General features: G+C 37.1%; 2 protein-coding genes across 5 annotated transcripts; both read left to right on the top strand.

The window, feature by feature from the left end:
* The first annotated feature begins 228 nt into the window (after positions 1–228).
* LOC131012094 (probable sugar phosphate/phosphate translocator At3g14410) lies at positions 229–3,971 on the top strand. 2 transcript variants are annotated; one of them, XM_057940009.1, is made up of 7 exons: positions 229–783; positions 1,798–1,905; positions 1,991–2,025; positions 2,360–2,472; positions 2,597–2,858; positions 2,966–3,237; positions 3,588–3,971. In XM_057940009.1, the coding sequence occupies exons 1-7, from the start codon at positions 682–684 to the stop codon at positions 3,668–3,670; spliced, it is 975 nt and encodes a 324-aa protein (XP_057795992.1). In that variant the 5' UTR covers positions 229–681; the 3' UTR covers positions 3,671–3,971. The 2 variants fall into 2 exon arrangements, with proteins under 2 accessions (XP_057795992.1, XP_057795993.1); XM_057940010.1 differs by having other exon boundaries at positions 273–963.
* A 2,058-nt stretch (positions 3,972–6,029) lies between these two features.
* On the top strand, positions 6,030–9,704 carry LOC131012093 (glycolate oxidase 1). Of its 3 annotated transcripts, none has more exons than XM_057940007.1 (12): positions 6,030–6,377; positions 6,960–7,136; positions 7,223–7,347; positions 7,789–7,835; positions 8,113–8,190; positions 8,279–8,403; positions 8,471–8,537; positions 8,626–8,688; positions 8,783–8,852; positions 8,932–9,032; positions 9,170–9,274; positions 9,365–9,704. In XM_057940007.1, the coding sequence occupies exons 2-12, from the start codon at positions 6,997–6,999 to the stop codon at positions 9,554–9,556; spliced, it is 1,113 nt and encodes a 370-aa protein (XP_057795990.1). In that variant the 5' UTR covers positions 6,030–6,377; positions 6,960–6,996; the 3' UTR covers positions 9,557–9,704. The 3 variants fall into 3 exon arrangements, with proteins under 3 accessions (XP_057795990.1, XP_057795991.1, XP_057795989.1); XM_057940008.1 differs by having other exon boundaries at positions 6,044–6,437; XM_057940006.1 differs by lacking the exon at positions 6,030–6,377 and adding an exon at positions 6,566–6,623.
* The last annotated feature ends 3,382 nt before the right edge of the window (positions 9,705–13,086 follow it).

The raw sequence follows: 13,086 nt of genomic DNA, 5'->3' as shown, positions 1-13,086 counted from the left end.
GGAAAAGTTCAGCTCTGGAGCCAGAGCATTTGGATCTTCAACTCTGGAGTTTTAGCTCAGGAATTTCAACTCTGGCCCTAAAATTTTTTTATTATGAATAGTGTGTTTGAGTTTTGAGTCAGCTAGTATACTAACATTAGTGTGGGTGTGCGCAGTAAAAAGAAATGAGAAGTAGGTGAAATCCGTTATTCCTTTTGACAAATCTGCACCAAACAAATCAATGCTGTTGAGACTCAACAAGTCATGTGACCATTTTTAGAAAATAAGAGGTTATTGTGCACACTGCCAGCATGGCAACAAAGTTGCTGTCTCCTATCCAGCCAGGCTGCATGCTGATGTGTCTCGCTAATTTGCCATTCAAATCAGCAGCTCGTCTCGGCAAATTAACCAACACGTGGCATCAACGACCAATCACCGATAGCTAGGGCGTTGACTCACCCAGATTCTGAGGTGGCAATTCTCAGCTGTAAGCAAAAGGTTGTTAACGTCGTCGTTTCGCTTGAATCTTCTTCTCCTCTCAATTGGTCGTCCAGTTAAGACGCCGTTAACTTCCCCCCAAAAAAACCTTGCACTCCAACTAAAGTCACTTTCCCCAATCTCACTCCTCCGATTATATTCACCTTGCTTTTCCTTCTGCAATTTGATGAAATTGAATCAGTAGCCCTCTCTCTGTCGGCAGCAATGGCGGATCGGTATACGAAATGGATGAAGGAAGAGTTCAAAACATATGCCTACATTCTCATCTACATCGCCCTCTCCAGCGGCCAGATATTCTTTAACAAGGTCCCCTTATTATTACCATTCACCACCGTTTCTCTCTGATTTCTTTCATAACTGCGCGCGTTTGCCCTAGTTGGGTTTAACGTCGCGGTTATTCATGCAAACATTTTATCGAGCAAGTGGTAGGGATGCATGATTGATCGGTTAAAGCTTTAGATCTGTTGAATGTGCCTGATTGAAGTGGTAAAATTTGATTTTAGGTGCTCCGCTTTTGCTGCAACTTGTCTTCCTCTGCTGTGATTAAGTAATTTGTTATTGTCTGTCTGGATGAACTATGTTGAAGTAATTCACTTCTTTTTCATATATAAGTTTCAGAATCTAGAAAATACATGTTACTGAGTTATGATGCTTGGTATCATAGCACAAAATTGCTACATGATTGTATTCCTTATGTTGAGTTTCCACTTCCCACATAAGGTTGGTTTTGATATGATTCAAGATCCATCGATGAAAATAGATTACAAGCTTCTTGATATATATTTCTCGGATATATTGACTTAAGCTACTTGCATCAATATCAAGTAAGTGGAGCAAGCATTCTGTGACTTCTGTCTAATTTGAAGTACTTAGCTGTATACAAAGAGCAGATACTAATGACTTTTCTATGGTTTAACTATCACCAAGAATGAATGTCAGGACTGATATAATTCCTAAGTCGTGGTTCATTGCCATGCCATGCCATGCTTCATCGTTGGTCTTTCTTATTTTTCAACTTCTACTATACTCGAGTGTTGCATTGCCATTTTATAATAAACCGAATAAACAATACACATACTGAATATATTTATAAGCATGCCACTGTTGCAGTTCCTAGCATGAACAGGCATCTCACAATCCTTTCCCTTGCTTAGTTATGAATGGTTGTGACTTGTGATATATACCAGGCATTTTACCTTTTTCTGGGATTTGTGTATTTTGGACTAAGGAGGAAAATATGTCTTGATGTTAAGTACGTGTTTTGCTTCAAGTTACATAGGTATGTCTAACCTAGTTGATATACCTTTTTCTGAAATGCAGTGGGTTTTATCATCAAAGGAAATGAATTTCCCTTATCCTCTTGGATTAACGCTGCTTCACATGATATTCTCATCTGTTCTATGTTTTGTGGTTACCAAAGTTCTCAAGGTAATTATTCAAAACTGAAGCTTCTTGATTTGGATAGTTCACACTATATAGTATTAATACTCTAAAAATTGCTCATTTTTTACAGATCATGAAAGTTGAGGAAGGAATGACTTTGGATATGTGAGTGCTCTAAATTTTAATTGCTGTGCTACATTTGTTTTTAACTTCTTCTGTTGTTTTGTGTATGTTCCTAAAGAACAGACAAAAAGACATAAAACAAAGTTATGATTGGTATTATAGACACATTGTTATAATGGAATAAGTTATATGAGAAATAAAAAAATCTACAATTTTATTCTTATTATCATTGTTCTAAAATTCGATATTTGTTTGATAGATTTCCTTTGGAATTTCTTAAATACCTGTCATTTTGCATTAATCTTGAAGTCCCAAGTTTTACTGTAATAGTTTATTGCTATTGAATTCTTAAAAAATATTGGTTCTGAATGCACAGATACATATGGTCTGTTGTCCCAATTGGTGGGATGTTTGCTATGACACTTTGGCTTGGGAACACTGCTTACCTCTACATATCTGTTGCCTTTGCTCAAATGCTAAAAGCAATCAGTAAGTAAGAGAATGTTCATTTAATGGTGTAATAGTCGTTATTGTCAATATTACACATTAGCAAGCAAACTTTTTCCAATATAGGTTTAGTACTACTGCCTAACACTCTTGGTTACAACTACAGTGCCAGTCGCTGTTTTCGTTCTTGGGGTATTAGCAGGACTTGAAGTGATGAATACCAGGATGCTTCTGATAATGTCAGTTATCAGTTTTGGGGTACTCGTAGCATCTTATGGAGAAATAAGTATCAGTTGGATTGGTGTTGTTTACCAAATGGGAGGTGTGGTTGGGGAAGCCCTCAGGCTGATATTCATGGAGATTTTTGTGAAACGGAAAGGATTAAAACTAAACCCAATTTCCATGATGTACTATGTTAGCCCCTGCAGGCAAGCATTCTAATACTACTGTAATGATGGGAACTTTTTTTTTTTTTCCATCAATTCTAAATGAAGGTGTATTTCATATTTTTAAACTTAATTTGGTGATTGTGCAGTGCTGTTTGCCTATTAATCCCATGGATCTTCCTGGAGATGCCTAAGATGGATGCACGGGGGACATGGAGCTTCAAACAACCTCTTATTCTCATACTGAATTCTCTCTGCACTTTTGCACTCAATATTTCAGTTTTTCTCGTCATTTCACATACAAGTGCTTTGACCATTCGCGTGGCTGGTGTTGTCAAGGACTGGGTTGTAGTTCTACTATCAGCACTCATTTTTGCTGATACGACACTGACACCTATCAATCTCTTTGGTTATGCTGTTGGTAAGTATGAATATCTTCCAGTAAACTCAAATGACTTGGGTTGAAAATTTTAGCAATCTAATTAAAGTTTTCATCATCATAAGTGAAGTCATGTTATTCAACACTCACCTTTTGGCTTTTGTTTGGGTTAAACATTATTAAGTTTAAGAGGGCACTACAGCTTTATCCTACTGCCTGTTTGCAGCATGGGGCTAGTAAGTTAGAGTAGGCTTGGTTTTAATTTATTTTATGCAAGATTACCTTTCATGGTTGTTTTACTGAAATTGCTTCACAAATGCGTAAACTAGATGTCTTATTTCAATTCTTAATAGCGTGCATTATGATTAAATGAAAACTCTGTGTTACTGCAGCAATTGCTGGGGTAGCAGCATACAATAACCACAAGCTGAAGAAGGAAGCTTCCCGAGTTGCTCCAAACGAGCCTGCTGAATGAGTCCCCCTAGTTTCAACACCAAACTCGAATAGGCGAAACGAGGGAGCATACGGTCCTAACAGAACTCAGGTTTTTGGCACAGCTACGTCCTTCAATTCTGGATACATTTACACGCAACAAAGAAAACGCAGGATATCTGTCTAGCTAAACCCCGATGTTTAATACAGTGATCATTGTATCATTTATTTATTGTTATAGTCTCAAATCAGTTTTTGCAACATACTGTAATCTGACCCCATGTACAGTAGAGATATGTACACATTCATTTTTGTGCAGAAAGGATACAACAGCCTTAAAGAAACTTGCCCGCCTCATATCATCTTTGAATTTGTACTTTGAACTTTATGCGAACTATTTTAATTTATATTTTATTCCATTGTGTGCATTTATGTCGAATTGTCGATGCATTTGAATGAAAGTGTTAATGGTTAAAAATGCTCATTTTTATAACTTCTAATTAAAAATGTCCACTTTTATAAAAAAAAATTGATCTTATGTCTAAATTAAGAGGAAGGATCGAAATTGTCCTTAAATGTTGATGACTTTACATCATTTTTTGTGTTAAATCTTTACACTTTTCTGACACAAGTACAACTATATAAAAAAAAAATGTAAGAAACAATAAAAAATAGCTTATTATCGGAAAAGTAGATTGCCACCTGGGCAACAATCTATTTTTTCGACCCTCAAATTTTCAATAAAAAAGGTAACTCGTCGGTCGAAAAAGTAGGTTGTCGTAAGTAGGTTGCCGCCACCAACAAATTATTTTTATTTTATAAATACATTGATTGAGATATTAAGAATAATTTAGTCAATTTAAGTATAAACACAATAATTTTAGAATTTATAAAAGTGAGCATTTTTCATTTCAATTTAACGAAAATGAGCATTTCTAATTTTTACTCGTTATGAAATCACTTTTCTGGTGATTTCATTAGTCTAGAAATCTATTCGTGATTTTGGGTGGCTTTCGATTAATTCGGAATCTTTCAGTTTTCTAATATCGTGTAGAAGAATGTGTAACATGAGTGTGCCAAAATCGATTTTAAGTATCTCTCCTCCTTGATATATATAATCAGAAAATTCGAAGATGAAGTCGTATTAGCTAAATCTCGAAATTTAAACATATCATGCTGATTGAGATTTGAGACACGAACGGCGAACCTATCTATTGTTCTATGACATTAAAATAAAAATTGTAAGTTGATTTAACTTTGTAAGAATATTGAAAATATTTTCTTAACATAAGTGGAAACGGCAACGAGATTACGTTTAGGTGGCAAAGTGAGCATCTTTTTTTCCTTCATCTTTTAGTTAAGATTTGGGATTTTTTTTTCTTTTTTTTTTTTCTAATTGGTAGAATAGAAAAGTGTCCACTAACAACACAATGCAACTAAATGCAATAATAAATTGAACAAATCACATGCATGAACAAAAACCAGTTTTGGTGGGCCTTGGGAATTGTAGCCTTTTTCTGGTCTGTAAGTAATATAGCAGGCTAACTGCCTAACAAATTGCAGATTTTAGACTGCTATCTCCAACTTGGATTCCTGTCTGCTGCATTGTAATTTGGTGAAAAAGAGTTGTTGTTCACGTGTAATGCCATATATTTTTAACTTACCTTCATCTTTCTTTTTTTTTTTTTTTTCTTTTTTTTTTCTATTTGTCACACTATTAGTAACAGTAATACTATTTGAATAAAATATATTCAAACAAAAAGTGATTAAATACTTTCAAAAATTAATTTATTTAATTTTATTATTTTCTCCATATTATAGTTTTTTGTAATTTTTTAATTTACAAAACTTGTAAAAATATTTAAAAAGTTACAAAAAAAATTATAATGTAGAGAAAACAATAAAACGAACTAAATTCCATTTCAATTTGAACCAAAAATTTAAATAAATCAATTTTTAAAAAGTATGTAGAGAAAACAATAAAACGAACTAAATTCCATTTCAATTTGAACCAAAAATTTAAATAAATCAATTTTTAAAAAGTATTTAACTTTTTTTATCCAACATATCAGTTCTGTTTTGTCCAAATAGCTATACTCATTATTTAATCTAACTCCTAATTCTTTAAAATTTAGGCCCAATTGTCATCGTTCAATACATGAAACATTGCATATGATATAGTGAAATTAAGTGAAGTTTAGTGACAAATTAAGTTGAATTTGTTAATGTTGATAACAGAGGACAGGGACTCCCAGACATCCCACCACCCTTCTCTTCAAGAACACCATTATCCGTAATAGGTAAATGACAAAGTATGGGGAAAAGATGATTAAGACACCACTTATCAAGAAAATAATAGAACTAATATTACATACATATGTATATATTGTAAATTTTTATACATGCAAACTGAATTTTTTTGCCCATAGAGTTTGGTGGATAATGAAGAAAAGACTGTGAAACACACAAGAAGGGTGTGGCAGAGAGCAGCCCATTTGCCCACTGATCGGATGCGGTTTTAAATTCTAACCTCCAAAAGCTAATCCTCAATTTTGTGCCACTCCATTCATGACCACCACATCCTTTGTCGTCTTCCTCTGTTTTCCCCAAATCTTCTTGTTTTTTAGCAATTATTTGTCAATATTTTTCTTGGCTCACTGCCATTCGAGTTTATCTACTATACTAGTACTAGTACTCCCTCTACGGCTACTCCTTTGCATGCACTCTGCTCATTTTTCTTGAGCCTTCAGGTCTCTCCCTCTCTCTCTCTCCCTCTCTCTTGTTGATTGGTGTTTGTTGGAAGTAAAGAGGTTTCTTTTTGTCACCCAAGTTTTTATTTTGAAAATCTATTTAGTTTAGTGAAGATATGATTTCACTAATGCTGTGGTTTATTAAGGAATCAGTAATGATGATGTTAGATTATACTAATATATAGGAAAAGCTGTTTCTTTCACCAATTTTATGCGATTGTTTTTTGAAACCAATTTTATGTGATTGTTAAGTGTTCCTTCTCTGGACTGGACTGCACTGCCCTTAGAAGGTTTATGTGCGGCGCTGAGAAGAAGTAATTCTGAATTAGTTTTGATTTCCGTTTCTTACGCTTTCTATTATTGTCGTTATGTATTCTCAAAAAAAAATTATTGTGGTGGGCTTATGTTTTGTGTATGGGCGTGGATAGGAGTAGGTTATTAATAAGCGTTTCTACTGTAGATAAGGAAGGGTGTGTGTCAACTTTGCAGCGTTGGCTTGAGTTTATCTTCCTACCATCTTAACTCTTATCACTTACCCAATGGTGTTTGTGATCTCATATACATATTTTTTTTTGTATGAAGATCAAAGCAAGGGATTTGTGAAAAAGGCAGTGCAGAGATGGGTGAGATCACAAACGTAAGCGAGTACCAGGCTATTGCCAAGGAGAAATTGCCGAAAATGGCGTATGACTATTATGCTTCGGGCGCAGAGGACCAATGGACTCTTGCTGAGAACAGAAATGCATTTTCGAGGATTCTGTAAGTTCCGTTGCTTTAGGATCATCATCATCATCATCATCTTGTGAGCTGCTATATGATGAGTTGGTTTCTTTCTTTGTATGCAGGTTTAGGCCCCGGATTCTGATTGATGTAAGCAAGATCGACATGACTACCACTGTGTTGGGCTTCAAGATCTCTATGCCAATCATGATTGCCCCCACTGCTTTTCAGAAAATGGCTCACCCTGATGGTAACCAATATGGAACTCGCCCCTCTACTAACCATTAAAATGCCATTTGCACTACTCTGCTCATAACAATTCTGACTTACTTCGTCGTAGAAAAAATTATTGTTTTCAAGTTATGTGAGAGATTATTGTGAAAGGAAGCCTTTTGAAACTCGGTTACTTCTGATGTGTTCGCTTGCAATCTACATATATATGTTTACGATTATTGAAAGGCTTTCAATATGTTGTGAAAGGAAGCCTTTTGAAACTCTGTTACTTCATGATTGATAAGACAAAATTAGCTCAAATGATAGAAATTATCAAGGGTTTTGGGATTATCCCAAAGTTTTAATCAATCTCGCTTTACCATCAAGGTTAATCCTCAAAAAAGTAAATGCCACCTTGTTAGATTGAGCTTGTCTATGCATACATACCTTAACTATTGCCTTGTGATTTATTATGCAGGTGAGTATGCAACAGCTAGAGCTGCATCAGCGGCTGGAACTATCATGGTTTGGTTTATCTCCTCTCAAAATTTGTTGTATTAGAATCTGGATATATCTTCAAACATAAGCATAGAATAAATCAGAAACTAGTATTATTCTTGAGATCCCAAATAATCTCCAATAGAGAAAAAACATAAGGCGTTAAACATCTAGGAGGCTTAGATGATGTTAAACTCACAGTTTATATAGCTGAGAGATCGAAAACCAGACTACTACATAAACTTCCTAGTTGGACTTAACTCATGAGAAATATTTATCTAGTTTTTCTGTTCATAACGTTCAGACACTGTCGTCGTGGGCCACTTCCAGCGTTGAAGAAGTAGCCTCCACGGGACCTGGCATTAGATTCTTCCAGCTTTATGTGAGTCTGCAGTTGCAATCTTGAATGGACACTGAGATATTTATCATGATAAATAACTGAGTCATGCCTGTCTTGGCTTATGTTTCAGGTCTACAAGGACAGGAACGTCGTGGCTCAGCTTGTGAGGAGAGCTGAAAGGGCGGGTTTCAAGGCCATTGCACTCACTGTGGACACCCCAAGATTGGGACGCCGTGAATCTGATATCAAGAACAGGTTCGAACATTAAACACATCATCACATTTAGACAGATGGTAACCTACTGATCTGTTGTTATATCCAGATTTGTTTTGCCACCGGGCTTGACACTGAAAAACTTTGAGGGTTTGAACCTCGGGAAGATGGATCAAGTAAGTACCACCATATATCATTTTTTAGCTTGTCAACATCCTTTCATTCATGATGCTCGTATCTTCACTGCACATTAACGCGGTGTAGGCCAATGACTCTGGTCTTGCTTCATATGTTGCTGGTCAAATTGATCGTACATTGAGCTGGAAGGTAATCTTTTCTATTCATCATAGGTTGAGGTGACTAGGCATCTGGATTTACAAGGTGAGAAATTGATGAGGTTTTTTGTATGATATAAATGAAGGATGTTAAGTGGCTGCAATCAATCACTTCAATGCCAATCTTGGTGAAGGGTGTGCTCACTGCAGAGGATGGTAAGAGCAGCAACCATTAAAACTCTCTCGTGTGTGTGAGAATATATACTAATGTAGCAAGAAACATATATGCATGCAGCAAGGATTGCTGTCCAGAGTGGAGCTGCTGGCATCATCGTCTCCAACCATGGCGCTCGCCAGCTGGACTATGTGCCCTCAACTATCATGGCTTTGGAGGAGGTACTCAACTTGCCAAAATCCAATTCTACATATTGATAGTTTTGAACTTGGCAAGCTCCTTTCTGCCTTTGCACTTGAGGGCCAATCTCACTGCTCTCTCCGCTTGTCTAGTCTCTAACGAGCAGTCGGTTTTTCAGGTGGTGAAAGGTGCACAAGGGCGGGTTCCGGTGTTCTTGGACGGAGGTGTCCGCCGTGGAACAGATGTGTTCAAGGCATTGGCACTAGGAGCCGCTGGCATCTTTGTAAGTTGGATATAGCACACACTAACACTAACACTAACACAAAGTTTTAGCTTGGTTTTGTTTGAGCGAGCATGGAGATATAATTGTCAGATTGGGCGACCGGTGGTGTTCTCGTTGGCTGCGGACGGAGAGGCCGGCATCAGGAAAGTGCTCCAGATGCTGCGCGATGAGTTTGAGCTGACGATGGCGTTGAGTGGTTGCCGCTCGCTTAGTGAGATCACGCGCAACCACATTGTCACTGAGTGGGATGCTCCTCGAGGCCTCCCGGCCCCTAGGTTATAAGAGATGCGTGCATTAAAAAACATAAACATAAGAGATCCATGTGAAAAACCTATATATTTTGTTTCATGTTGTCAAATATTCTCAACTTCTTCATTCTACTCATTTGTCTTTACATAAGCTTTTGAATGATGATGGAACACTTATATTACTTGCCTCATTGTATATTCTTACATAATTGTTTACCAACTATTTCGAGCTTTTGAATTCTTCAAATGCACCACGTTTATTCATACCATGTCGTATTCACTTTTACCATTTTGTCACCTTAAATTTTTTATTTTTGTAGATTTAGCAAATTCCACTATTTTTCGGCACTTCAAATCTGTTTTCTTTTCTATTTGGTCACTTAATTGAATTTTCTATTTCAATTTCCATATACTTTTTTTATTTCAAAAATTTGAAAATTCAAAATATTATATATACCAATATTGCAAATTTAACACGACAAAGAAGTTCGTATGTCAATATATGAAATTTATTGCTATTAGCCTTTTTTTTTCAAGAAAAAAAAAACGTAAAATATGAGACTAAGTGAGAGCTAATGCAACTATGTAAGTATAAGTGTCAAAAACGATCCGATCCGATCCGATCTGATTTTATGGGCAGGTCTAAGTTTGGAGGCGGCTGGGCAGTAGGAAATTTAGCGTAATAGTATTGTGTGGGCGGCCCAAAAAGTGGGCTAGTGGGCTTATCTCGGCCCGCCTCGGGTATTTTACACTAGAAATCATTTTGTCGGACCCCTTTATCTTAAATAATAATTAAATATAATTAAAAATTTATTATTTTATCTTATATTTCATTGCCTCAAATTAATTACATAACTTATTAAAATTGGAATTGAAGAAGAAAGGAGCGACATCGCTAGAACGGCATTGTAGCCAGGAGCGGAGCCAGACTTTCGATTCAGGGGGTCCAAAATTTCTTTTAAAAGAAAACTAATAATTAAATTAAAAAATTAAAAAATTAAAAATAAAATAAAATAAATTAAATTAAATTAAAAAATAAATGATGATCAATAAAACAATTATAATATTATTTAAACTAGGGCAAATTGCATAGAAATACCTCACTTTAATCAAAATTTGATTTTTTGACAATCTTTTTAACTGTTGCAAAAATTTCAACGAGCTTTCAATTTGTTGAAATGTACGTCCGGATAAATTTTCCGGCCAAATTATATATGAGTTGGCAGCCGGAATGCCAACGTGGCATTAGAAATGCCAAATCACACCCATCCTCCCCCTCCCATGTCACCCCCTCTCTCTCTCTTTCCCTTCCCTCTCTTCCCGTCAGCTCTCACCTTCTCTCTCACTTCCTCCACTGCCGAGATCTGCCCAGAATCTTGACCTCCGTTGGCTCTCCCTCTTTCTCCACCTCCATCGGACGCTTCCCCTTCCCCCATCTCCCACCGCTGCTACTTCCTCTGCCCCCTCCCCCCTCTCTCTCTCTCTCACTCCGTTGCGGCCTCCCCTTGTATCTCCAAACTCATTTAGGTTGTCAACTTTCTTGAGTTTTAATTAAGTCAAGAGCTCCATGGAGGCTGCTGAGGTCGTCGGAAATCATAAGACAAAGGAGTCATAAAAGGGGATCTAGGGTTTCGTATGAGGAATGGGGATGAAGTCTGCGGTGAGTTTGGGCTTCACCCGACCACTGTTGTCGCCGGATTTCAGATTGCAGCGGTGAGAGAGGTTGTGTCTGGGCGAGGGAGTTGTTACTGTGTGACATGTGTGTCCTATTTTGAGGGAGAATCAGAGAGAGAATCTTTGGCGAGAGATGAGGGGGCTCAAGGCGATGGCGGCGGCGTTGCCACTGCAGTTGTCTGAAAATTGAGGAGGCGGCGCTTGGGGCGGTATGATTTTTGTGTGTGTGTGTGTATGCGCGCTGTGAGATGGTGAGACGTGGATAGAGATTAGGCGAGAGGAAGATGGTGGTGGTGGTGTAGCGGTTCGACGCACCAGACGGGGAATTTGGTATAATTGGAGAAGATTTCCAACTCTAGCGGCTCGATCTCCGCCGTGGTGGCGCACAGCCACCCGAAAGAGCTGAGCGACTGCGTGATTTGGGGCTGGAGGAATCTCGACCACTCGTTGTTGGGGGATCTCAGAGACGCGGAAGGAGCGGGAATTGGGGAATTCGGGGACGACGAAGATGATGGCGCTGGCGCGGGGTTGGAGGACAGCCGACGACCATTCATCTGGGCGGTCAGGCGGCCGTTCATTTGGGAGGGGGAAGAGTGACGTGGGAGGGGGGGGTTTGTGAGTGTGATTTGGCCTTTTTGTTGCTACGTTGGCATTCCGACTGCCAACTCAAATTTAATTTGGCCGGAAAATTTCTCCGGACGGACATTGCAACAAATTGAAAGCTCATTGAAATTTTTGCTACAATTAAAAAGATTGTCAAAAAACCAGATTTTGGTATAAAGTGGGGGTATTTTCATGCAATTTTCCCTTTAAACTACAAAAAATATATTTGAACAGATTTTCAAGCTCATATTCATGTTACGATGTATTTTGCAATAAAATTACTAAATATTGAATATTATATATAGTGCGAATACATGATACAGTCTCTTTCTAATTTAGAGAAAATTTTAATTGAAATGGTACAAAACAATGTCGTTTAGGCCTCACAAAAACGTTGTCGTCTTTACTAATCAACGTAAGCTCAAATTCAACACTCTAGTTGTAACACCCTAATCTAACTAAAGAATAAAATATAAATTAAAGAAACTATTTAACACCTAACATCATATAATAAATAATTTTTGAAAATTTCAAAATAAATCATGTTCAAAAAGAGATAATTATATATATATATATATATATTACTCAAATAATATTTGAGTTTAAAAGTATCAAACCCTGATATATACATAACACAACGATATTATAACGTACTAAGTCAAACATGACTTGGAAAATAGTTTGAATATCCAAAGCTATTACTAAAACAAAAGTATCTGATACTGTACAAAGTTCAAAAGAAGATAATTTCTTTTGACTCAAAAAGATTCGACGCGCCCATTCGACCCTCCACGCGTCTCCAACATCAGTTACCTGAAAATGTTAAATAAGGGATAAGCATACAAAGTATACTTAGTGTGGGATGTCATGCAATAATTGTCCACGTTAATAAAACGATAACACATACGGTCACTTCATATATATCCTCAATATTCGCACTGTGGCAATCCAAGGACTATTAAAGTCCCGGACCCTATTTACCGGCCCCTGGCGACATCCTCAAAATATACCTCAAATCGCATTGTGGCAACCCACGGACTGCGAAGTCCTGGACCCTATTTACGGGCCCCTAGCGATATCCTCAAAATATACGTCATAACATATATGTTAAACACATATTATTAAAATGGACAAGAATTAACCACAGCATAAACTGAAATAAATCCCACACCTTAACTTGACTTGAAAATTTTACTTTGGTAATTCAAAATCACAGTCCATGTCCTAATCGCGCCGCACCTAGTCAGATAACAATCAAATTATCAATATAAGGGCCTACTTGAAATT

Source organism: Salvia miltiorrhiza, chromosome 2 (genome assembly GCF_028751815.1).
Source record: "Salvia miltiorrhiza cultivar Shanhuang (shh) chromosome 2, IMPLAD_Smil_shh, whole genome shotgun sequence".
Taxonomy (NCBI): Eukaryota; Viridiplantae; Streptophyta; class Magnoliopsida; order Lamiales; family Lamiaceae; genus Salvia; species Salvia miltiorrhiza.
The sequence above is the reverse complement of the archived record's forward strand: the minus strand, read 5'-3'. Positions and strand labels throughout refer to the sequence as shown.

Bases quoted from the DNA above. Each gene is read 5' to 3' on its own strand.
- LOC131012093 (XM_057940007.1), top strand. From the start codon at position 6,997: ATGGGTGAGATCACAAACGTAAGCGAGTACCAGGCTATTGCCAAGGAG. The intron at 7,137-7,222 runs GTAAGTTCCGTT...CTTTGTATGCAG, and splicing joins AATGCATTTTCGAGGATTCT to GTTTAGGCCCCGGATTCTGA. The intron at 8,404-8,470 runs GTTCGAACATTA...TGTTATATCCAG, and splicing joins GAATCTGATATCAAGAACAG to ATTTGTTTTGCCACCGGGCT.
- LOC131012094 (XM_057940009.1), top strand. From the start codon at position 682: ATGGCGGATCGGTATACGAAATGGATGAAGGAAGAGTTCAAAACATAT. The intron at 2,473-2,596 runs GTAAGTAAGAGA...TTACAACTACAG, and splicing joins TCAAATGCTAAAAGCAATCA to TGCCAGTCGCTGTTTTCGTT. The intron at 3,238-3,587 runs GTAAGTATGAAT...GTGTTACTGCAG, and splicing joins TCTCTTTGGTTATGCTGTTG to CAATTGCTGGGGTAGCAGCA.